The 27,079-nt window shown below is 39.8% G+C and overlaps 2 protein-coding genes across 2 annotated transcripts in view; one reads left to right on the top strand and one right to left on the bottom strand.

Moving 5' to 3' along the window:
* The window catches only part of astn1 (astrotactin 1), a gene marked incomplete at both ends in the record, with an annotated part of 359,967 nt that extends 357,523 nt beyond the window's left edge, over window positions 1-2,444 (top strand). The window contains one exon of the mRNA XM_080503139.1: window positions 2,207-2,444. Within this exon, the coding sequence (XP_080359265.1) occupies window positions 2,207-2,444 (238 nt within the window). The remainder of the gene's footprint in view (window positions 1-2,206) is intronic.
* Window positions 2,445-6,678: 4,234 nt separating this feature from the next.
* The window catches only part of pappa2 (pappalysin 2), a 65,216-nt gene continuing 44,815 nt past the window's right edge, over window positions 6,679-27,079 (bottom strand). The window contains exons 25-27 of the mRNA XM_080504162.1: window positions 20,727-20,798; window positions 12,427-12,525; window positions 6,679-8,858 (exon numbers count right to left, since the gene is read on the bottom strand). Of these exons, the coding sequence (XP_080360288.1) occupies window positions 8,733-8,858; window positions 12,427-12,525; window positions 20,727-20,798 (297 nt within the window). The 3' untranslated portion in view covers window positions 6,679-8,732. The remainder of the gene's footprint in view (window positions 8,859-12,426; window positions 12,526-20,726; window positions 20,799-27,079) is intronic.

Genomic DNA, 27,079 nt, shown 5'->3' with positions numbered 1-27,079 from the left:
ACTAAAGATCGTCAGCGCCTTCCTTTTCACAGCTGTGCTCTCCATTCAGTGTTTGTCGCTTATGTCTTTCGGATTGCTCCGTCACCAACTTGGTCTGCAACCCAATAACGTGAGCGCTTCTTCCTAAATGTAAGCCTGCGATTTGCTTTCACCTGCTCATGCTGAACGGTTTGAGCAGCTCCACCGACATGGGGATTCTTCCTTTTGACGAGTGCGTCTTGACGGAGTTGTCTGGATGCTCACATGTGTCGTGATGTGGTGTGGCTCTGGTGGCTGCGGCATCCAGCAGACTTGTGGCTTTGGCAGAATGGGCACGCTGTGCCGTAGAACGGCTGGTTTGGCTTCAGCAGAGGGACATGCTGTGTGTGGAATGAGTGAAATCTTCCCCCCCTGCCATTTTCTGACTTTAGATAAACACTTAACAAGGTTTCAGTGAAAAAGGCCAAACAGGCTACATTAGGCTTAATGATTATTTATTGCACTCTGTATCCCCATGTTATTATGGTATTTATGTGAACTCTGTGCATCATGTTACTGGTGGAGATGATTGTTCAGCTGCTCTGGTTTGGCCGAACGACACGTTCAAGCGTTTCATAGTCTCATTTACTGTCTCTCTGCAGTATCCCAACTGTCTATTATGCTGCTTTTTCTCCCCTGAACTGCCTCTTCACCTGCCATAGCCATTAATTTCTTCATTTCTACATTCATTCATTCATTCATTATTTTCTTCTGTTTTACTGTCATCATTCCTGCCCACAGTCTCAGCAGAGGCTGTGTGCTTTGGTTCAGCGCTGGAATGTGTCAGTAACGTTTCACCTTCAGACAGGAAGCTTGGTTTTAGTTTCTGTCATATTGTGATGTCACTCAGAAACAACAACAGAGCCAGGGTATGATTCATGGGCTGCAGACAGGTTACTGAATCCCATCGTTATTATGCATCAGCTCTTCAAATGCTTTATTCCTGCAGCTGTGTTTCCCAGAGTTCGTTTGAATTCGCTGAAATTAACTACTTTGCAAAGCCTTTGACAAAAGCCAGTGCAGAGCATTGTCCCCTATTTGACGTTTAAATAGAAATCTGTTCTCTTCTGCACTGAGTTCAAAACCATCTTGTCCAACTAATCTCAAATGAACTGGTCTTTTAATGCTAGTGGTTATTATTGTTATGATCCCGTCATAATCATATGATAGGATCATAAGATTGTGTATAAAGTGGGTTTAATGCTCCTGCACTTTCAGTTTTCATGAATCAAATAAGAATATTACCAAGAGTGACATCGCAGATAAACAGGAGTAGTCAAATCAGGTTTTCGTATTCTTTCAGTCCTGTTTACGCAGCAGCGACATCCCTGAAGAAATATTGCTGATCATGTGCTCGCCTTCGCCATGGAGGGATGGGGTGTTTGGTTGAGCCCCGACGAGCACAAAATGAAATGTGATGCCACAGAGTTGGACGAGTCGTCAGAATGTTACAGCAGATAAATGTGAATTTGCTTTTTGTTTGGTTTTTGGTTTTTTTAAAGAGAGAAAGAAACATAATATGGGAGCTGATCCATCACAGGGTCAAAGCTGTGGGGAAAAACAAGAGCAACAGAAGAGATTGACAAAAGATTATAAAACCCAATAAGAGGCACGACACAGGAAATATCTTATAAGTAAAACCACAAATTGAAGTCTCTGGGATCTGGTTGAGGAAACGCCTCTCACCACAATAACAGCAGAATCTCTGCTGAAGGCCGAGCTATTTTCAAATGCTTTTTTGTTTGTTTGTTTTTTTAAAGATGCAATCATCAGCATTTTCACACGTTTCATTTTGTGTTGTACTTTCATCATCATTGTCATAAACATTTTTTTCTGTGATACATATTCATGAAAGCCAACCAGTGGAATTAATAGTGTCTGTTAATTTGCACATCTGTGAATTTTTTTTTTTTTTCCCCCTCTAATAAAAATAACCAAGCAAACCCATCAGATCATTATTTTGCATCTTGTCCGAGAACAGCTTTGAACAAAACACACCGGAACTTGTACTGAATGCCGAAATCTCATCATGCCTTCTCGTGCGAGCATTTCCTCTCCCATGAAGAAGAACACTGCCGCAGGATGAGCTGCGACTCCCGCATGACCCACGGCTGAAATGTGTTGGGTTTTGTCTCCCCCGACAAGTTCCTCCACGTCATCGAGTTTTCTGTGTCGTTTGTTCCCGTAGGAAAGCCGGCCTGATCCTCTCGCAGCTCGACGAGCTCTCGCCGTGGTGTAAAGGTCTCCTCCAGGAACCCAAGATCGGCCTCCGCAGGATGTCCCTCAAGTTCCTGTCCTGCCGCTACACTGACACCAAGGCCTTCGGGCTGAACTGGTCAGCCATGGGCCAGGATGTGCACAAGGCGTGCGACGAGCAGACGCTCGCCGTAATGTACAATGACTACGGCGAGCCCAAGGAGCTCTAGAGGAGGAGCCTTCCGTCCAGATGTGCACACAATTGTTAAAGCCAACAAAAGACAAATGAAATGCAGGTTTCATGTGTATCGCCATAAGCAATGTGTTCATCTAATCCAGGTTTGTGATTATTTGGGGGGGGGAATTGCTCCATTAAGCTTCAGCAGTTATTCCATTAAACAGACGTGCCATTGCTCGCTGCATAACTGCACATTGATAGAAAATCAACAGTTCATAAACTTAACCAGCTTTAAAAGTCATTTTACTTAAAACATTTTCCGCCACAAGTTCAAACTAGTTTTCAACAAAGATATATTTAAATTCAAACGTAGCTGTGGCGTGGAAAGTACGACCTCTGGAAAAAGTACAGAAATTTAAACGGGATTAAAAATCAACATTGTTGATTTGTGAAGATCAGGGTCTTCAAAATTCTAATAATACTGATAAATCCATACAATTTATCTAATCTGGTCAGTCATGACTGATGGTTAAAGCAACTATGAAAAATTGCCTTTTATTCCCCTTTTGTTGGACTTGATCCTTTACATGTTAAACCTTTGATATAGAAAGAAAGCACTTTTTTTCCCTCAGATTCTGTTGATCTGAAGCTTCCCTCCACACGGGCGAAGCTGGAATTTTTCAGTTTTTACATTTTCAGTCTGATATCAAACAGATGAAGGACATAAAATGTTCCACATCAGCTCCTTTGTGCCTGTTTCACTTCATGCTGCATCGTATCGTCTTTAAATTCTGTTAAAAATAAATAAATAAATAAATAAATAACATTTATAATGACCCAAACTGCATTCTGAGACCAGATTTTCATCCTAAATTATGTTTCGTGTAAAGTTTACATTCCAAATGGACATTTAAGCTAATCATCTACTTCATAGAGGCAGGTCTGGTGTTGGTGGCTTAAACTTAAAAAGAAAATTCTAACGATACATACGTATGGATATATATGGATTCAGCCTCATGAGTGAGTAGTTACAGAGCAGTTGTTTGGCCCTTGGTTGGGTTTAGTGGCTGACAGTGCAACATGAAGGAATCGCAATGTATTGACAGCACTGACGAAGCCTGTGACGTGTGTGAAGTCGGTATTGAAAAGGTCAGTGAGCATGTGAGCAAATTAAAGACAGGATACGTCTTCGAACAGATTATACTCTGATGGCAATTATTTTAGTAGTATAGGCATCTAAAAGAACCCATGTACATAGCGCTCTCATCGAGTTTTAGTGATATAAGCTGCTGAATGTAGTGAGCCTGTAGAAATGAAGCTGTTGTACTCAAATAACGGACATCGCAGAGACTCAATCTCTACATGTTCCGGTAAAAAAAATATAGAAACTGCCAAAAGTATCCGACAGTGTTTTTTATTCCTCCATCTTTAAAAAGAGTTCAATCTAATCTATGAATGCTTTCAGTTGTAGTTCTATACCGAAACTGCAATCTGTCAATGTTTTTCTGTTTCAACTTCACGTAACAAGTTTAAAATGGTTTTGACGTTAATTCTGTGTTTTATGTGAGCATATAATTTTTTGTTTGTTTTGATTTGTTTGTTGTGTTATTCTGTTTGTGTGCAGTAGCCCATGTTGGAGATTGATGTCAAACAAATGTATATTATATTTTCATTTTTAACAACTCTCCTATATGTGAATACTAAGAGGAATGCTAGTAGATTTTTTTTTTTGTATAGGCAGCAAAGTATTTCATACATGCCTCACATTATAGCACAGTACAGTGTTTGAACTCTGTAAATAAATGTAAAACACGTGATGTTTTAAAACATTTACATGTGCTTTAGTAGTTACAGTATCGTACTGTAATATCTGATGTGTAGCTTAGTTTCTTTTGGGTTTTTTTTTCCAAGATTAACGTGCTGAATCCAGTTTTGATGTAAAGAACAGAAAGTTTTACTTTCTTTGATCTTGTCACAAGCTGGGGATGCTACAAACTGTTAGCTGCCACGGGACATGAATTTCTGGGTGAAATTATTACGGCAGCAAGTTTGAGAAACATGTGAACCAATGGCCTACTACAGTATCTGCATGATGTATTGTCTATATGTGGCATCATAAACTCGACTTTTTCACTTTGATCTTTGCTACTTCCAAGAATAATAAAGAATATATTATGAGATGCGGCTGCGCTGACTTTTTTTTTTGTCGAAGCGTCTAAAGTGGCGTTTGTGTTAAACCCAGACTGTAAACATGAATTTCACCTGAAATATACAGCAATGGAAGAGGACAGCAGGGAGTCGCAGTTTTAGATGCTAAAACTCTCAAACATACTCGGTGAAGTTAAACGTTGCTCACACACAATTTACTACTAATAACAAATGTGTCAGGGCGCTGTGTGTCTCACCTCATGTTTCCAGTTAACCAATGGCCCTCTCCCTCTGTGTGCTCCTATGGTTGTGTTCCACCTGTGCACTTCCCTTTCTTGTGTATTTAAACCCCTCGCCCTCAGTTGTCTTTGTCGGTTCGTCTCGTCAATGTGTCTCGCCTCTTGTCGTTACGTCACCCCTCTTGTGTTGCTCCTGTGTTCTCCTCGTGTTCCATGGAACTTCCTGAGCCTGCGCTTGGGTCCATACACACTCCACCTGCATTCCCTGACGGAACATGTCTCCCGGTCAAACTGCCACCTGCTGTTTAAAAAGTGTCTTTACTCCACAAACCACCGCTACGGTCAGTCTGATGTCTTTTTTTTTTCAGTTTTATTGTTTTTTGGATTCCACAAATAAAAGATGTACAAAGTTGTACATCATGCCATTGTATTCCATTAGAAAGGAAAAAGAAAAAAACAAACTAGTCGTTGTTGGAATGTCATAAGTGAATTTTCTGTATACAAATCTCCGACCACTCTCGCTCCTCTGCTCTGCCACAGGTCAAAGATGTTAGGGGCGAGACCTGGAACACAAATTCTGGTTGCTTATAAGGGGGGGTCAGTAATGAAATGCAGGATGTCCCTCCCATGTGTTTTACAGATTCTCTGCCATACCCTGACTGCGTTGAATATAATTTTTGTTTTTTTTAATGTCACCTGACATCTTCTTCCCATCACCTGTCGCCATGCTCCACAGAGAGGAAGGCTGAGTATGTTGCCACTCCCACAGAGAATGAGCATGGCGACGTCTGAAGTGTCCCAAATCTGCCTTTTTTTTTTTGCTGAATATCAGATTGTTTACATACATCAGGGTTGGTGTGTAGTATTCAATTGGTTGGATGCCAGATGTGTTTCAGTGCAGCTTCAGCTTGAATCCTCTCATTGGAGGGACAGGAAGAGGCCAAATGCACCGTTGCATTGAAAAAATGAAAAAAAACTCCACCCAGAAGTACAGAAATAATTCTCCAAAAAGAAAAAGTTAATAATCAGTATGTCCTCTTTTTTATGTGCTTCTTTACTTCATCATGTCCTCATAATGTTTACAGCTGTAGTTGCACTTTGAAATGAATACACATTCCAAGTATGTTTTAGTAGAGTCTCAGGTGAAGTTATTGTAAATGAGTAGTTTGATTAAATGAATATAAAGACTTTTCTGTTGGTTTTACAGAAAAATGCTCCAACAGTGCAGGGGTTCAAGTGGCAAGTCTTCACTTTCTTGAAGCAAATAAATGCAAATAAACCCTGATCTGCTTCAGTCTGTTAGCTGCCGAATGTTCATTCAAACTTCGTAAGGAACAGTTCTTTGGGGATTTTTATATTTAGACAAGCTGCAAACTGCTTTTGACTCGATTTTGAGCATTTTTAAGCTGATACACAAGTATTATCTGGTCAGTTTCTTGGTCAGGGCGCCTTTTTGGATGATGTGGAAACTAATGTTTTTTTTTACTTTTGTAAAAAAAAAACAACAACTTTGTTTTATAAGTGGAATGCAATGATTATCTTCATACACAAATAATCATATCGTTATTGTGAGCTTCAGTGTACAACTTTAATAAGGACCCAGAATGTGGTTTGACTGATTTATGTGTTGCTCACTCATTTCAAACAAAAAAAAACATATTATCTTTTCCATATGGGCAAGTAATTGGTATTCTTGTATTAGGATAAATGCCACGGAAATGATTATGAGTCAATGTTTTCTTTGAAGTGATAGAAGTATAACAGCGGGTGTCTGCGTGTCATGTCCAACAAGCTGATTTATTTAACCTTTTATCTGTACATGCACATGAATCCCCACAAAAGACATGTCATCTGCAAATACACATCATTCAAAACAACGAATACAATATCGGGGTTGATATAAAGTTTGCTATTTATTTCATAGAGTATAAAGCACTGTAAAATATCACAAAGAACATGATTACACTTTAATAGATACAATATTGTCATGGAGTATTTCAACATTTCTGGCTAATGGACTCCAGGAACTTTCTCACATGGACACATGCAAGCAAGCAGACGTCCATGTGGAGTGAAGCAGATACCGGGTTTCCAAAAGGCACACTCTGTTTTTGTCAGGGTTTTCTTTCTGAAACATTACATTTTAAAGTATGTGTAGAGCTCTGGAAGATTTGTGTTTTCAGTTTCACACCAAACAAAATAGTATGTAACCAAGTCTGCCTCATCAGTGCCTCGTAAGTGAAGGTTTAAAATCTTAATAGGTGTAATGGAGATGAATTTAAATGAGAAAAGAAGCTTAATTGTTGAAGTGTTGCAACACTTTAAAGGTGCGCACAAACCACCAGAAGAACTGTTTCATTTTGGATCTCAATGGGTCATAACAAATATTTCTTAATACATGAAACGTTGCACCCTGGATTGAAACACATTGTGCGATTTGGAGTTGTGGAGGCACGATGTGGTTAAAGCTCTGCAAGTTGGGCTCTTCCTCTCCCTCCCTTAATTGTTGGCTCTAATCATTCCATTCATGAATCTTTGTCCTCTGTGGGAACGGTTTGTAAAATGACCAGGTGCAACGTGATCAATGCAAAGGAAACCTCAGTTAAGTCTCTTTATTACCTCCAACCAAAGCTCTCATCTAATCACAGTTGAGAAAGCAGTCAACTCAAACTGAAGGACTTCACTGACATGGAAATCCTGCAGAACAGATCTCACTGGATTCTATAATCTCCATTGTCGGTGACCAGAAAAGAAAAGACTGAAGCTCCACTTCAGCAACTCAAAGAAAGAGAAGTGCAACATATGGAAACAAACTTTCTAGTGATGATAATTTTACATTGTGTGATGTTTTGTTGTCATATATTTGATAAATATAGTTTATTTCATGTGATTCGGCAGAAATATAGTGGGAGTGGATGGTATTGTTTAGAAATGTGTTGGGAGTGAGATTCAATTAAGTCTGAAGTGTTTTCCTGTTTTGCCCACCCCCAGATCAAATCCATTGATCTTCTGAACCCATTTCATCCCATCTGGAGTTGGAGCTGGTCCCAGCCAATGCTGGATGATAGCAGAGTACAACCCTGGACCGGTTGGATTTTCCAACACGGATAATAAATTCAGAAAACAAAAAGCTCAAATTCTGCTTTATACAGACTTAAAAGTGAAGATCTGTTTTACTGCAGTGGTTCCAGATAAACAGAGGGCAGTCATATTTCAATATTTGGAGTTGCTGACATTTAATTCAGATTGATTTTCATAATATTTGGCTTTAATCTATGTTGCATGCTTTAGTTCAATTAGGACTCAACATATAAAGCTCTTTGAGGAAACCCGCTGCTTGTGCTCACTTGTACAGATACATGTTACTACTCAGTTTGTAATATAAATAGAGCACTGCCCCGTGTGACTAATATGTGATCTAGTAGATATGTTAGATTATCCAAATATATTATCTATACATGTTAGTCTTTACAGATGTGTATCCTCGTACATTCCTGACAGCAACATATCAGACACAACTCGCAGCAGCATGAGCAATAACCTTTACCTTATTGATCTGAGATTTGCTGTGTGAGAGACAAACTTTAACCAGAAGCTGTTTTGGCCTCAGTAGTTTCAGATATGGACCCTGTGATGCTGATATTTTCCCTCAGTGTATGCGCTGGACAGTTCTCCAGCACAGCCTGTTCTTTTGGTTGCTTTAACCCAAGACTAATAGAGTCCAGAAAAGTACTTGAGTCCATTTACAATTGCGATTCAATCCAATTCTGATCATTTCAGTTTTAGAGACTGTTTAACCCAGTTTAAACTCAAGTATTCTTTTTAACGTTCCTCGTATTACAAAAAAGATAACCTTTAACTCTTTGACTAGGAGAAAACAAAAAAAAAAACACATTTAATCCATGTGCAGATGTTATTTGGCTGCATTAAACACAGGATTTCATCCCTCCATCTCATTGCATTCCTCCTCCTCCTCTTCCTCCTCCTTGCAAATCCTTGGCTTTGCTCTTGTTCTCCTCAGCATCCGGATCACGGCAAGTGCACTCATCCTGATCGCAGTCCACTCCAAACTGAATGACCTGTTAGTAAACACACACCACACACATTCAGCTCCTGTTGCTGTTGCAGTCTGTGGTGCCACTCAAAATATTAATTGATGCATTTAAATTAGTTAACATGTTTTGGGTTGGGGTTTTTTTATAAAACATAAGTGGAACAAAAGTTGTCAGAATAAGTATGAAAAACGGTGAACAAAAAGGAAATATTACATCAGTATGTTCAGAAGAGACAGTCACTGACAAAACTTCCCAGAGGGGTTGTTGGCAAACGGTGCAACTTTGAATGGCAAAAAAAACGGATAATAAAAAAACTAATTTGGTTGCAGTGACCCAGCAGCATTGTGTTTGTGCTGAAGGGCGGGCGCTCCATTGCACTCATTTCATTTCGTCACAGTTTCAAAGAGAACTGCAACGGCCCCCCGGAGGCCGATAAAGCGCATGTCAAATGGTTCAACGTGGCTGTTGTACGGCGAGAAAACCATGAGGGTTTTCAGGGTTAGGGGGGTGGGGGGTAGCGAGGGAGGGGGGGTTTGTAGAGCCGCACCACCGTGGAGGTGAACGGATGAACACATGTTAAGAATCAACAACAAGAGGCTGCCAGCTCTTGTCTAGGAAGCGAGCCATCACCACAGGTTGCAAAATAAACTCTGGTGCCCCGTGAAGCAGTCTGTTGCAAGAAATGTAAACATTCGCTCCTGGAGAGAAGGAGTGAGGGGGAGACCGAGAGAAATAAAGTGAGAGGGAGAGAAAGAAAATAGGGATGACGGCAAGGGAGCCGAGCAGGAGAGTGGGAGGTCGCAGCTTGTCGGCATTTGGCGGGAGAGTTACCTTCCATAGCACTTTTTTCACTGCTTCACCAGTCCTCAGAACACTTTACATTGTTACTCACATAAACACACACACTCACACACTCCAGTGGTGCGCGGGTTCAACATCCGCTCAAGTTCGAGTTCAGCATCTTGGTGAAGGACACTTGGGACAGAAGCGGCATTGATCCAGATTGTCCAGACGAGTGTCATGGTGGAGATCTCCCTCAAAACAAAGCTGATAATGACGCCGACACTGGAGGAGGAACTTCTCCAGAACCAGGCTCAGAAATAGCCGCTTCCTGCTTTTTCTCTTTGTGAACAGTAAGACAGATCTCAAGAAACAAACGAGCATCCAAGTTGACATCAGTCGGCAAGCGAATCCACTCACTGCGGACTTGATGGGAGCTGGAGGCAAGCTGCAAGCTGCAGAAGGCCCGGCTCTGCTGAAAACGCCAGCAGTCCCATTTAAGACAAACTGGCGTGGCCATTAAATGTTTCCTTAACAGTTTTATCTTGATTCATTGATTCAGCCTCTGAGGAAGCCAACCAACACTCCACTTTTGATGCCATCAAGCAGACTGTAGAAGCACTGAAAATACTTGTTTTTACTTCTTTAACAGAAGCATAAAAAGTCTTTGGCTGTTCTTGTGCATTTGTACATCCCACTGCTCACTGCAACATGGATCAAATTCATGTGACAAAAGTTCTCAAAGCGATAAATTCAACATTGCATGCGATCAAAAATCATTAGTTCTTGTTCTCCATCTGTACTGTTTTTTTGGATTTTTTTTTTTTTTTGGTTCTGCTTTTACTACTTTTGGCTCTTTGTCGGCCTGAAACACAGACTTAACAAATCAAAGGATATTGTGTGTTTCCATAGATGGAGTGGCAGCTGAGCTCTCTTCTTCTGAAGCTTCTCTCTGTTGGCCAGTGACTAAATCCCACCTGAATCATTCCTCATGTAACCCTCCTCCCTTGTCATCACAGCAGCTACCCCTGTAAATAAAGCCAATATACTGCCTGAACTCCATAAAAAAGAAGACAGCTGGTCCCATTTGACTGATTCAGACAGTGATAGATTTGACTATTGATTCCAATGTTGGATGTAGTTCAGACTCGGTTGACTTATCTTGTTGAATCACTAATTTTATCGATGGAATTTGCAAAATGTGGTTAAAATATATACTTAAGTACTACAACAAACAGTCAGCTCACGTCATTGTTCTATTTTTATGAATTATAGACACTAAAACTGTGGCAAATTGGCATGAAATATCCCAGTTTCTTTTCCACGCATGGCAGCAAGGAAACTATGTGATGTTGGTCACGCTGTGTTAAAAACCTGCAATTTCCTACACCTGCATAAGCCGAGGCACGTAAAGAGACGAAGGGTTCTGTAAGCAAGTCCACTAATCATCTGGTACCCCCCACCCCCTCTGCTCTGTCGCCCCACTGGAGCCACGGCGGTAGTCAGGATGCTGACTCTCGTAGCGGATTAGTTCACTTCCTCAAAACGACCCCCGCTCGCCGGGATGCTGTTTTACAGTGGCCGAGCAGACCGCAAACCGTCAGACACCTCGCTGCTCCACTCACTTATACCCTCCACGCCCCTTTCCCCTGTAAAAGAGCAGTTAGTGGCAGTCTGGCAGCTCATTTATTATGACGGCAGCTACAGACTCACTGAACTCCTTCTCCATTTGGGAAGGAGCTGCCAGTGAGTCATGGCGTGCTGCGGACATGAAGGAGACAGCACGGGCTCGGCCAACTTCAGGCCATAGGGATTAATAGGCAGGGCCCCCTGGATGAGTGTCATGAATATGTGGCTGTACGGTAGCCAAAGTGGGGTATATTGCAAGCTGGGGGTGTGCAAACCCCACAAATGTCCACATGAAAGAGAGGTTCTCATGAAAGCATAGAAAAATATGGAAAAAAAGACATGTTTATATAGAAGAAGTTGAGGGAATCAGTGTTTCCACGACTGGCTGATCTGGGATTTACTCATTATTATTCATACCATTCCTCTTAGCCACCCAATATATACAGCAATCATTTAGAGCAATTAGTGTAATGCGATACATTTGCATCTTGTAGCAAGCACGAACAAGCTGTCACCGGGGAAAATAAGTTAGGATGGATAAACACAAAGAAATCCAACGTACTCCTCTGACTGATTAGGCAGGGATTGGCTTTGTAAACTAAAGGCCTACACTGAAGAACAACACAAACATGTTTCTCATCTCCACTAAACATAGAAGTTTATCTGGGAACACCAATAGAATAATAGGATTCTCATTCACATCTGCTATCTGGTATTGGAGCCGTTTCCGATGTCTTGAGTCCTGAATCGTCTGCCGCTCTGCAACGTCTGTGAGCGAGTAACAACGCTGGGCGATGAAAATCCGCTTATTTACAATTTGAGTGGGAAAGTGAGAAGGCCGGAGTCTCCGCTGTTGTTTTAAGTGCAGACGAGGGAGACTAAATAGGTGCAGTCCTTAACGGGAGGGAGGGGAGACGAGCAGGGATCTGTGTTTGTTTGCTTGGTAAAAGTCTCCAGCGTAGCAGCGCGGCACTCGTGCCAAAAGAGACAGATTTCTACTACAGTAAACAAAGAATCGAATCCAGCTTTCATCCTGGAGCGGGATCTATTCATACTACTCCCTAAGATAAGTGGATTCAAATTGTAAGTTATGTTTGTTAAAGAAGCATGAAGAAAACAAAGCAGAGTTTGTAAAATGGGGCTTTGTAAACTGCACACAGAGGCTGTAGCACTGTTTGTGTACCTTTCTGGTGGAGAGCGTGGACGGGCAGCAGTCTCCTCCGTCATACTGGCAGTAGGCTCGGTTGTTGATGGTGTCACACCAGCCGTCCCCTCCAAAAGGCTAAACACGGGTCACAAACAACAAATGGTATTATTGGTAAAGAAATAATCCTTTTCCCCCAAATGATGATTTTACCTCACGCAGCTTGAAAGGTCGGGAAATAAAATGACTCAGTGGCTTCCCAGAACAGAGATTTTTCAGTAAGTGGCGCACGTTGTCACACGATTAAGTTGTTTGGACGAAATGTCCACGAAACAAATCAAAATAAATACTCGTGCAAAATAAACCACGCCCGAGCCAAGTTGTAGGTTCGGTAATACCAGCAAAGCTTTTTGTGTGGCAACGTTGACACAGTTTACAGAAACGGCGGAGCTTCTGACCACCGAGCGAGCTGGTCTGCCGTTCAACACAGCCGCTGACGTAAAACTCTCTGACGCATGTTTCAACATTGTTAGCTTCTTGCCGTTTCCCGTGAATTACGCGACACATGAGACTTTATCGGCCGAGCCGAGCCGTCTCTCAGCTAGTCCTCGGAGTTGTTTGACGGCAGTTGAAGTATTTGCATGTTTATTTTTGCTCTGTTGGGTTTAGTTGTGAGGAATGTATATATCCATTTACTTGTAGGAACCTTCACAAACGAAAGCCAGAAGAGTGATGCCAAAATATTCAAGCGCCACAATTGAAAAGCCCGAAAAAATATAATTTCCTACATAAAGAAAAGATCATTTGGGATAGTCTGAAAGCAGAAGGAGACGATCACAATGTCTGCCTGAGAGTATCGGATATAAATCAATTTTTTTTCTTAGAATTTATTTCCTATTTTGTTTAAAAAAATTTGTAAGACTCTAAAAGAGACTTGGAAATGGGTTAGGGTTAGATTGATGCTTAAATGTTCCTTGTAAAACTGATACTGATGTGTGGAGTTGTCTTCATATTAAACAAGTGGTTAGAAGTGTCAACATCATAAAACAGCAATGATCCTGAACAGGCTTGAACATGTCGTCCATGTTGTACCGGTTATTATTCATTTATCTTTTTTTAGTTCAGAAATGCAGATCAGGGACCATCTTCTTGACGTTCAAACAAATGCACTGAAATAAACACAAAACACAATCTCTTTAGCAAAGACTTTTACATCTCTAAAGTGTATTTTAATTTTTGTGGTACGTCTCATATACTGCCAGGCTTATGTTTTCTTTCTTGACATGACCGATGAATAGAAATGGCTGCATCTGTATGTCTCCACTACCTGACCTGTGCATGTTGAGGAGGAAAGCCGCACTGGTTTATTGGCAGGAATATATCATGTTGAGCATATGGCTTGTACTTATTTTGAAAATATGATGACACTTCTAGTCGGAACCCACCATTTCACCTTAATGGGAAGACACAACCCAAAACTAGCAATATGTTCAACTTCAGTCAATTAAAATGTGCTGCTGTTTGAACCTGACAACAAATAGAGTATTACATTATACAGATAGACATTCTCACAAAACAAGTGTTTTTAAGCGCATGACCAGCAAACAAGGATGAGGACAGGAAAATATTTCCTTTATGCTTAATTACCTGCATTTTGTTTAAAACTCTCCACTTAACTTCATGTTTTCCTTGAACAGGTTTGAAGTCAAATCAAAACAAAACAAAAAAAACACACCATCTTCCATTGTGCTTGTTATGAAAAAAATAATATCATGTAGTGCATTATAAGTATGTTTCACTGTGCTCAATTGGCACATTGTAAACAAACGTGCATCTTATTTTACAGTGTCAAATGGCCCCTGACAAAAATGCCTCTTTGGTCAGTTTTAATGTGAGACTTCACTGAACTTGTGAGGATAACCAAATACTATTGAAATGAATGTGTTTGATGTATTTCAACAACAAATCTCACAGATCTCACTGATCTGAAATCTGTCTAATTTAAGCTTTTGGTACTTTTGTCTGGCCTTGTTTAAATAAGGATGAATAGACAGATGTCATTTGATGACTGTTTTGGCGTGCTCCATTTTACTGAGAAGACTTGTTTATGACAATTCCTCAAACTGTTTTTATAATGCCTTGGCCAGTGTGGGAGTCCTCCCTGAGAAACTCTAGAGTGGCACGCAAATTTGTGGAATTTAAGTTACACAGAAACCGAAAGGCGTCATGATGAAAGCCTTTTTTTAATCTTTCCACAAAACCTTTAGGGCTTCCCTGAAATGCCAGCAATATGCCAAAGATACTTTTGGCTTTCTCCGACGAGCTGATGGAGACTTTTCAAAGACTTAAGATTTTTACCTAAGCGGCACAGGGGGAGAGAGCAGCTGCTGAGGAGATTTCTGCTGGGTTTTTTTTTCTCCACTTCAAAGAACTCCCTTCTTGACGAATCCCTGTGCTTTTCCCGACTAAATGGCCGTGGCATAAATAAATCTATTTAATCGTTCTGTTTCTGAGTAAATACTTTACCAGCAATTGCACCAGATGCTTCATTCATATCACTACTTGTATGCAGATCTTTGAATAGCCTTAATCTTCCAAGGTAGTTGGACATAATACAGCCTTGTTTAGCTTGACGTCTCCCAAACCTTTATTCGAGGTTCAATCTGCATTTCACTGACTTGCCTTTCCTTGCTGGAAGCTGTTACCCGACCCAAACCTTTGCCCGTATGACGTTGACTCTGAGGCCAGCGCTCATGTTGAGGTTAATTAGGTTTAACCTTCCCCTCTAGGCAACATGCACCTTACTCTTTAAAGAAACACACACATCCATGAAGAGTATTAAAGCAGCAAGAGTTGGCTGTCCGCCTTCGTCCCTCATGGGTAATTAAAAGGTCAGCTGGTTTGTGTATTATCTTCACACAGCAACTCCTTTCAAATGAAATGCGCACGGAAGCAACGGCCAACTGCCGGCCTTGCTTACAAAAATATTCCATCTCTTCGTGTTAGGTATTTCAGGAGGAACATGCACTGTCATCAGCACCTGCCAGAACAATAAACAATGCAGATATGAATTCTCGAGAAAACACTTCTGTCAAGAAGCAATATATTTATTTTACTTGCCACAACGCATCGCCATCATTCTTGCGATATTAGACATGTTATTCAGTTAACCCCCGGGTCCAAGATCTCAGTGTGAAGTTAGAGTTCTACTTTTTTTTTTCCTTTTCAAAATTACTAGTATTTTTTTTTTTTCCTGAGAAATGCAATGGAATGTTCAGGTAGTTTCAAGGAAAGTATGTTGATGTGGTGATTTAGCAATATGAGCCATAACATAATCATTGACTTTTTTTTTTTCTTTCTTACGTCTGATGGATATTTGCAGCAGGATAACACACCATGTCGCCAAGTTCATACATCTTTCTTTAACATGTCAGTGAGTTCACTGCACTCAAGTGGGCCCCGGAGTCACCAGATTTCAGTCATAATGAGCACCTTTGGAATGCAGTGTAAATGGAAATTCACGTTATGGATGTTTAGCTGACAAACCTGCAGTAAATGTTTGTTGCTGACATATACGGGCATGGACCAAAAGGTGCAGGAAACATTTTCAGCACCTTGTTGAATCTATGAAGACAGTTCTGATGGTATGAGCAGCAGGGTATATTTAATGTTTTAGCCGGTGTGTGTAAGTCAAATGTGACCATGCCGAGTCCAGGTGGTCTTCGTGTTCCTGCTCCTGGATGTAATGACTGTGTCCTTTCTAAGCGTTGCAGACAGTTTGGTAGATAATGGCACATGTACTAGTTGGATGCATTGGTGCAGGGAGATGCTGAACTTATGTAGAAGTGTGCCTTCACGACCAGGATTGGAAAAGTCTTGCTCTTAAGTATGTGATCCTCTGAAAGTGGACCATGTTTCTCGTTTATTTGGAGTATGAATTGCGTTGCTATCTGAATCAGTAATTTGAAACATGATCGAAAAGATGATGTTTAAAAAAAACACCTGTAAAATCTCCAGTTTGCTCATATATATATATAGATCTCATAATACATACACACGACTCAGAATAAAAATTTTGAGATTCTGGCCACATTTATATGTACCCAGGAATTTGAAAAAACCAGGATCCTGATTGGATGGCTTCCTGCTTCTCGTTACACTGCCCCCTATAGGTTTGGAATGCTCATAGGAGCTCTGAACCAGGTGTGTATGCGAGTCTGCATCAATGAAGATAATTTTTTTTTTAAAAGAGGGGAAAATATCATTTTTTTCTTGAAAACCCAGGTATGCGTAAACAACTCTGACTTTGATTGCCATGGTCCTTGACTTCCCCTCCTCATGTCTGATTGCTGCTCCCTGGCTTGGTGTGTCACACCTGTGCCTGAGTGTGTGATTGTTGTCACCTGGTGGTTGGGGTATACATGTTGGCCATCTTCTGTGTGTTCTGGTTTGTCTGTGTTCTGTGTGTTTGGACTTTCCAGCATGCCTTGGTTATCTCCTGTGATCTGCACCCTTTGATATTCAGATCAGTTGGATTTTCTTTTTTATGTTGGAATAAATATTCGCCCCTGTTTTACCTACAGCGAGGTGTGGCATCCTGAGTCCTCCTCCGAGTAGTGCAGTAATATTTAATAAGTCCTCTAACATATACATCCACTTTAATCTTTGAAGTAAAATTGGAAAGGGTGAGCAAAATCTTTAAAATGAATGACATCAGGACTAAAAATGAACCCTTAAAAAAAGATAATATTCATTTATATTATAATACTATATCTGTGAAAATTTCAATAACAAAAAAAAATCTTATCACGAAGGGGATTCAAATCTGAATAAACTGTGAAATGTTGTCTTTTTTGAGGAATTAAACTCAATGAATGGATCGACTGCAAACGATTATAGTCGTTTACAAATTGGAGCAACACAAATGACAAAACGTTTAAACAGACTGCATGTAAACTATTAGTCACACTGTCTGTTTTCTGAACTAACAACCTTTCCTCTCCTGGCTGCCTTTGTTGAACACATTTATTTGATTTGCTTTTCTTGTGTTTGCCTTTAAATAATCAATTACAGTACGTGTTACAGAATAAATTAGACTGAACATAACTGTTTATATAACAAGGGAAAATGTGTAGCTGCAAACTTGAGGTTTTTGCAACTCATTTCACAGCAGGTGTCCTGTTTGTTTACATCCAGCTTCACGCAGAGCTACCGTCGTATAAACATAACTATCCCTAACCTCAAACTTTACTGCTTATTATTTTAATGCTTTAATTGGGACTCGCTTCAGATCGGAAAGATGAAATGCAGCGTTTTGTGATGTGATGCTGGACATTTTGCATCGGGCAAATGGTTTCAATATCCTCCCAGCCGACATGTCTCATATGAAGTGATGCATAAGTCAGTGCATTTAATGGCTTTCTGTTGTACTTCCTTATTGCATTCTGTGTTCTCACTGCCCCAGCAAACAATTTAACCAGGCAATGAACACACGCCTATAAAGACAGCAGGTACTTTGTCAATGATGCAACCCTTTTCTCAGGCGAAAGATTTTACACGGTCTCAGTGTGGCAGCTGGACGTTGGCGGAGGAGATGGAGGCTGAGAAGGTTTTCAAGAAAGCATAGAAACGGAGGCACACCTTGGGAAAGAGAGAGAGACTTGGCAACTGGACGAGATCTGGCATAAAGCATATGCAGCACATGTGGTCTGGTATAATTTACTGTGTTGTCAAGGAGGAGTGGGTCATAAGCAACTGTTTTGCCGAGCAACATTCACGGGAAGGTGGAAAGGGAAAATGTAGCCCTGGCAGGTAGGGGGAATATTTTAATACCGTGAGACATCAACAGTTTATGTGTTCCATCGGTAGTTCCAGCCTTTTCTGAACCTCGCGGACGAAGCCAAATAAAAACTATCTGGGTTTATAATTTTGGATGATTTACTGTCACTGCTATAATATTACTGAGCTAAAGTGGATTGTAATTTGCAAATCAAACTAAATTTCACTTATGATACAAACTATAGGACACATGAAATATTATAAGTGCCCGTAAGTGTTAAGCATACAGTGGCCACTAGAGGCACTGTTGGGTGTTTTGGTACAGTGTTTTTTGTCCATCCATTCTGTATCGCTGCTTTATACAAGTTATGGTCCAGCAGACTGGACAAGCCATCAGTCCATCACAGGGTGAACACATAGACACTAAAAACATCAAACTACAATCACATCTATGGCTAATTTAGAAATACCAGTGACCGAACAAGAATATCTCCAGATTGTAGGAAAAAAGCACCGACCACAAAACCAAAGCACATTTTAGTTGGTTCTTGGTTTTCTGCTCTCGATTTATCAGACTTAGCTGAAAAAATCTCCACCTCCACGTGACCCTGATTAGGGTCAATGGGATAAAATAGAGGAATAGAAAATCACAAAAATTCACACCAGTTCGAAATATGGCTTTGGATTACGGAAATAAGGCACATGCAATGGAAACAAAAAAACTTGTGGCACATTACATTTACAAAACCAGATATTCGGTTAGTCATGAACCTCATGATCATGTGACTAGTGATATTCTTCAAAAGACACAAAACTGTAGGTTATGATGCTGTTTTTTTTAGAAAGTGGTTTTTAAACCATGATACAGCCATTTTGTTCCAACATCTTCTAAGGCACAGTAAGAGCATGTCATTGTCTGTCCTTGGAGTTTACCTCGACGGACTAGATAACATGAAAATAACTAGTGGGAGAAAATTAAATCCATAAATTCACAATGTTGGTGTGGGGTTGAGAACTGCACTTAAGTGGTTAAACAGTAGCTCTCACAGTTGGCAAATGTGGAATGTCAGGAAACCTGAAAATAAAGTTGCATGAAGCACAAATCTGAGCAGAACCCATGGTCCCTAAATCATAAAACAAATTAACATGAGGTTCTGTGCAGAGGATACCTTTTATAATATGCGTAGCTTGATACTGCAAGAAACATCTTGGTCACGCAGCAGGAGTTACATATCTGGATTTGGCTTTTAATATACGGTCATAAAACAAAGTTGCAGCAAAGGTTTTGGACTCAGGACAGTCCTTCAGCTCGGTAGGTAGATTTATATTATGTCCTTGTTCAGTTTCTTTATACTGTACCTGACTGGGTAGTTCAACAATAGCCTCATACGGAAAAAGTCATTTATTAGCCGCATCTGTATTTTTGTATCTTATTAAATTTTGTATGACCTGTCTCAGTACAAAATGTACTGTCAGTTTCTAAACATATCCAGCTGGGGGTATTTTTTCTGTGAAAGTGAAATTTATTTTCTTTGCAAATATATATAAATTCACCTGAAAATTGACCCTGCCACCTGTCACTTAAGATCAAGCTATCCCACTCCCTTCGTGAATCGGAGAGCGCTTCCAGCCACGCAAAGGTAGATTGTTTTTAAATCGACCAGAAAGATTTATGACCTTTGTGTCCACCTTAACAATTAATCTTAATCTAACATAAACCAGTGATTAATTCATTCTCTTTTATCAGATAAATCCATTTGGCTTTGAAAACAAAACATCAATTGGTGACGTAAGGACATCTGGGGGGGGAAAAAAAGAGTATTTGGAAAGGTTTGAAAAGGATTCTTGTAAAGTGTGAGAATATCAGTTTCTGCCTGTGATTTGTCAACATAAAATCTGCAGCACATTGCACACATGCTCTGGTATCTTGGGTAGTGATGACAACGAGGATACAGTATGCTTTGGTTCATACTTTGTATTCCTGCTGAGAGAGTACACTTAATGTGGTTATGCCCAGAAATGCTGTAATTGTTTTAGGGGTTGAGTATTTCCTGTCTCAGTTTTCATAAACATGAAAGCAGAACAGCGATCTCTCTGACTTTGACACTTTCATAGCACACACAAGCCCGTATCAGACTTGTTATGCAAGAACAGATTTATACAAATACCTACATCAAAGCCGCTTGCAAGCTCTACAGAAGCCACCAGACATATTGGTATGAAGGGTAAATGCTGGTATGTTGACCAAAATCTTGCATTACTTAGAATTTATGTTTTTTCGCATCCCTTTGCACTAAAACCATAAAATGTAACAAAAATCTGGTCCTCTCTCCTGCTGTGAAAACTCTTCTTGTCCTTGGCCAAATACAGTATCGTTTCTGACTAAAATAAATCACTCATTCACAGTTTTAAAAGGCCTGGGTGAGACACGATATCTGGGAAAAAGTGTATTTCCCTCCTGTTGGCCGCCTGAAGCAGATGAACACACTGGAGGAGAGAAAGAAAAACTCTCCAAAACGTCTGTGTTTAATGCAGGACTATTTGGCTCTTTTCAGTCTTACCTCACATGACGGGATGCAATGGATGTGCTGAGGGTCAGGGTACCACTTTATCATCCCTGTGCAGACTATGCTCTGAAAAATAAAGCACATGAGGACATTGGTTAAGCAAAGAAGGCTCAGGAAATGGATAACCTCTGCGTTTGCCATCGAAAACAACGTAATAGTCAGTCACAAAAACATTTTCAGTTCAGTTTTTTGGGATTTCTGAGTCTCCAGTGTTGAAATTAATAAGTATAAGTGGGCTTTAGAAATCTAAATGTAGCAGTTTAGAAGATTTAGATTTGACCACCTTCTAAATGTGCTGCGGTATCTGGTACCAAACTGTCAGTTGCTGATGTTCAAGTCCTGTCAGTTGTGAGGCGGGGCCGAGACCACATCCATAAATTAGCTGGTTCACCACTTTCTTTGGACCACTTCAGTACACATGGACCTATCACTATGTCTAAAGGCCCCTGCATACTCCAATCAGAACCCATAAGAACAAGAAGGAAGGTGAGCTCATACTCCATGAAGGAGCTGTTGAACTCATAGGCCACGCCCCATCACGCCACAATCACATCTGTGAAGCAGCGTTCTAACTTTTCAACGGCACAGCTTATTTCTCGCTTCCAGTGTTTTCAGAAATACATTTCGCTGAACTGTTTATGTAATAAAAGAGAAAGTTTGTGTCTGATAGTCATGAAGGTGCTTGTTTTAACCGCAGGACCTGAGTGATGTGTTCAGGCGCATCACGTAAGCTAAAAGACATTTTAACGAGCTGCAGGGCTCATACAGGTTCCACACAGCAGTGCTGAATGTTCGGCAGTGCGGCACCCACACAGTTCGGCCAGGACGGTTGGCACAGCCGAGCTGAATTTCTTCGGCCAGAAGGAGCTGGCCGAAGAAAATGACGTCATTTTGTTCGGCCGGACCCCGGAATGCCGAACTTCCTTCTTGTTCTTATGGAATATGAGTCGGCATTTACTCCCTCGAATCCTTGAGCTTGCCCATTTATTCTGCTTAAACACTGAAACTGCAAGGAAACAAAACTTGCTACGTGATATGTCCCACCCACTAACAGATGCTATGATGAAGAGATAATGGGTGTGATTCAACTCAGCTGTCAGTGGTCATTTTGTTTTGGCTAATAAGTGTAGCTATCAGTGGGGAGTCTTTGCAGAACCTTGACAAACAAATCATCATTTATTTGACTGCATCTTGGGGGGGGGGGGGGGGGAAGTTGTTTGTACCATCTATAACATTTTTCAAACTGGGCATCATCCTTAATCCTTTGAGATTCAAATGAACAATATAACTAAGATAAATGTCTATCATCTCAAAGCAGCAGCGGCTGCGTTAATTAATCAGGGGTTTCTACCTCAACCCTTATTGAAATGAAAAGGAGTATTTGCTGCACATGAAGGAGAACATGTGTGAGAATGTTTTCGATCCTTTGTAAATTATTTTTCTTCCCAGTGCTTTTAATTCATGTTGTGTGGTTTTGAGGGAAAATGTATCAGGAAGTTCATGAAACTGCTTGGTCCAGAGGGGAGGCACTTATCATATAAAAGCCTTTGAACTGCATGTGTGTGAAAGAGTGAGACAGAGAGTGGCAAACCAGCACAATCTGTGAAGGACTGAAGCCTTGGGAAAATACTGCTGTTTTGTGTTTCTTTCTTGAACTGGATGCCCAACTAATTAGATTTTTGCAAAATATTTGTGGAAATAAAAGCACCTCAACTATTTTGCAACTTCGTGTGTACGTCGTTCTTGAACCCTGTTTTTGTGACCGCCATCCATCCGTCCCATCCTTCCGTATACTCGAGCATAGTCTGGTATGTGCAGAACTGAGCTGGCACCAAGCCAGGGCAGCATGTCACCCACCCACCTTCATTTGATTTCATTGACTCCCGAGCTGCACATTGGGTACACCACTCCACTCCGCATACCTCTTTATAAGCAAATGTGCTTATGCACTATTGTCCTTGTTATTAAAATGAGATCAGGTCAGGGTAGTTACAGCCCTCAAGTATTTATTATAAGTAAATGCTCTTTGTCAAATAAAACCATGATGTTGTGGGTTTTTTTATTTAAACCAGTGGTGTACTGTTTTCTTACTAATATTATTGGTGTGTTGTGCAGCTGTTGGCTTAGAATTCTACATGTACTTTTTTTTATCAGCCACAGGAGCTAAATACTGCAAAACAATGTACTGTTATGCGCTATTAATTTCTCACAAGATTATGTGTTGCATTCATTCTCAATTATATCCATAGATATCCTATTGTCTTCACTGGTAAATGCTATAAATGATAAACTCAATACCATTTTCAATCAATCAATCAATCAATCCACTTTATTTACACAACAAGATAATGCAACGTGCTTAACATGATTTAAAAACAGTGCAAAGAAAAAATAGATGATTAAAAAGCAAATGGACACACACACATACATGCAGACACACATAAATGAAGACATGCCTGGTGATACATATGCATTTGTCCTATAACAACACATTGGTAGAGAAAACATAAAATACTTTTTATGCTAAGATTTGGGCGAGGCTGCGGTGGTCTTCTGTCATTTATTTGACCCCAGGATTTTACAAGGGAGGATGGTAGACAGCTGAGTGACTAACAAATATTGACAGAGAAAGTAGAGCTTCCCCTGTGATTTCCTGTCCAGTCTGACCAAGCAACAGAGACCCGATTCTGAAGTATTTGAGATAACACAATGCCTCAAAATCACAAGGCAGTGTCAGAGATATGGCGCAAGTAACCAGACCTCCATCCAACTATTCGACCTTGGCAAGGGCGGATTAACTGCCTGGCTGGCTGACTGACCACCCAAAAAGTAAGACGAAACTAGAGCTGTGCTTGCAACAGCATTAACGTAGAAGCGATTCCTCAGATATGATATTGGGTAACATGACCCACCTTTGAAGCAAAACAACAGCGCTGTAACTCCGATCTGAGCTTCCAACAGGTTTTTTTCATCGTGACATGTATACACTGTGTGTGAGAGATATGTGTGTAATTCCTGAAAGGCTTGACGTCAACTGAGAACTTTCCTCCCGCTATCTACCTATGATTTCCAGTAACACAGAAACACTTGAAAGATAACAAACACGCACTGATCTACGCATGAAGTGAATTTTGTTGTGTGATTATACTGAGGATAAAAAATAGTGTTGAAAAATGTATTTTGTGCCAATGATACAGTCTGATAAGAAACACATTTTGACGTAGGATGACGAATGCAAAAAAATAAATAAATCTGGAGTTTGCCTGAGGAGTCATTTGTCGGTATTCTCAGTTACGCAGAGAGGGTGGCCACCTCTGTTTTAATTTGAAGAATCTGTTATTTTACAATTTTTGGCCGTGTGTTGGTCTTGAGTTGCAAAATTATAGCTTGAAAGGCATTTTTCAGCCACGATGTATCTGTGAACATCGTAGTAAGGAGCAGATCCCTTCTGTAAACTGTAAATGAACCCTCAACAAGGAAAAATCCTCTGTTCACCATTTTTACAAATTCCTCTTTGAAGCCTGAACATTTGATTTGAAGAAATATTGATCCTCCTTTTGATATCTAATGCTCTTTTTATGGATAAAACACATAAATCAAATGTTCAAAAATCCAAGTCGATGCCTTATTTTGCAGATACTTAAATAAGCAAGCAAATCATATTATCTTGAAAAATCCCCTCTCCCATCATTGATGTTATATTAGTAGCTCTATAACTGAAATTAAATAGATTAGTCTGTCCCTAATTATCAGTGTAAGGATAATAGTAGCAGAGAATACAAAATACCTGATTATCATTATGAATAATCTTGTATGTATGTTTCCCTCCAGGCAGAGATCATGCAATACATAAGTTACTTTAACATTAAAGCAGGCAGTTGACAAAGTGTGTCTTTGTATGATCGATTCCATTGGCACATCATTTATTCATGATAAAAGCTAGCATGAAATCAAAATTAAATCACAACAGATAGATGATGAAGAAGACAGAAAGAATTGATGAGAAATTGATGCTGATGACAGGTAGCAAACGGAGTGATGATAAATATTTTTCTTTCTTTCAAATATGCATGGCAGCAAAATTTTGATTAAATTTACACGTCCATTACTCCAAAATAAAATCTGTCTCGGTTGTAAATTGAGCCCACCTCACTTTTACCCTACAGATGGGTCAGTTAATGAGTTTTCACAGCACCAGATGCTTGGATGCATTATTTATCCTGATGCTTGTTGTTGTGGGGGGAAAAAAAGAAAAAGTCAGAGCCTTGTTTGTCAAGCGATCAGATTTCGCAGCATGCTTAAATGTTGCATGGCAGAAAGTGAATAAAACAATTGTTTTATAAAACCTGCCAATAATTTCCAAAGTACAGAAAAACCATGAATCCCTTTCACAGTTGTTGACAATCAACTTAGCTACTTCTACAACTTATCAGATACAGGAGGACAAGCTACTGTGAAATTCAGACTCTGAAAATCTGAACACAGTTATAGTGAAATCAGACATGATGTGTATTTTCTGGGGGACTTGTTTTATAATATTTCCCACACAGTATATATTATGTCATACTTGTAATTTGGTGAGCTCTAAAGGAAACTGTAATGAATGAATTCCAGTAAGTCAAAATACAAGAGAAATAATCACTAATGAGAAAAATGAATGTTGTTCATTGCACTCAACCTTCAAGTTTCATTGTTTATGCATTAAAGCTGATGTACAATAATTTTGTCTATAAAGACTTCCGCTAAGTTCAAAATTGATGTACATCATAATAGAAAATAATGTTCAATCAATTTAAAATAAAGGTAAAGGTATAAGACACTTTCTGCATCACTGTAACAAAAAATAGTAAAAGTAAATTTCCTGTGACCTTTCAATGTGACTTTATGCTGATGGAGTCTAAATTCATTTTTAGTCTATATTTCTTACATCCTGACAAAACACTAAAAGATACTGTACAGTTAATCAAGTCTGACAACATTGCTCATCTACGCTCAGGTGTAGTAGTGTAAATACTGTGGCAATCAGGCTGAAATGTAACTTTCAGAAATGGACACAAGCAAAAGAAGTAAAAACAGTCTTGGGAGTATGATGGGAAGGTTTCAATCTTGAGGCATTCCTCAGGTTGAAATCTGAAAGTTGTATGTTTAAATTAGTGGTGGAACATATTTGAATCATGTCACAGTGTTTGATACAAAAATTCAAAATTCAAATTCAAATGGATGTTGGTTGGAAGAGGTCTACAAAAAAAAAAAAAGAATGTTGATTCACCCAATGATTTCTACATTTCAAAGGTTGACAACTGTGCATTGTTTAAATCTATCTAAGAGAATAACTTTAACATTGAGGTGTCCATGGTTAGTACTACTTGTGGTAAGATGGATGGTAAATGATCCAATTAAACAATCTAATTACACTGTCTGATCATATTGTGCTAAAAGCTTGAGAACTCCGGCGAATAAATCTTTAAGACCGGATTAACGATCATGTGTACATTTCACAAATGGCCCAAATTACAGTGATGGTATTGATCCACTGAATGAAGTGCATATAAACCTGCACATCAATCTGATCACTTGATTCAATTTTCATGGAAATGGCACAATAGAATAGAATAGAATAGAATGTATTAATCCTGGGAGAGAAAATCCCAACAGCATTGCTCCACAAAAAAAAAGTGTTCCAAGTTATTGTGAAGCCCAATAAAAACAACATGTTGGATGGATGGAGCAGATACTAACTCACCAACACACCAGGAAGGAAAAAACGGAAAGAAAGCAAATTGTTTGTTATAAAAGTTTAAAGACAATGAAAATAAGTAAATGAAATAGCAGCAGACGCAAGAGGAAGCATGTATCTTATGCATGTGCACAAGTTTAGATTTGCAGAGTTACTCATCAGTAAAAAGTCAAAGAAGTTGGAAAATACATCATGGTGTTTTGAAAATGGGGAAACAGACTGCGATGTACATAAAACTGTTTTGATTTAACATTTTACACGAACTGCACATAAGTAAACAAAACTGCCTTGGTCAGCAAAAGGTTTCCTTTGTAGAAGAAGAGAAAAGGAGCTGCTCAGGATTTTCTCCTTCCCATGTTTGTGTATGTGTGGCAAGACAACTTGTGTAACTTGTAATAGAAAACAGAAACTTGGTTGGCTTCTGTTTGACTTTTCAATTTGTGGAGTTGAAAAGTGTTCTTACTGTTGAGTTCTGTTTGTATATCAACGTCAACTGAAGGGTTCATTGTGTACATTTTGGGTAAACTTCAACACGCATATGTAAAACATAGAGTATATTAATCATGTGTATCATGCAGGAATTAAATACACTTGGTGGTTTTGGCTCATT

This window comes from Blennius ocellaris (genome assembly GCF_963422515.1).
Source record: "Blennius ocellaris genome assembly, chromosome: 10".
NCBI lineage: Eukaryota > Metazoa > Chordata > Actinopteri > Blenniiformes > Blenniidae > Blennius > Blennius ocellaris.
The sequence above is the reverse complement of the archived record's forward strand: the minus strand, read 5'-3'. Positions and strand labels throughout refer to the sequence as shown.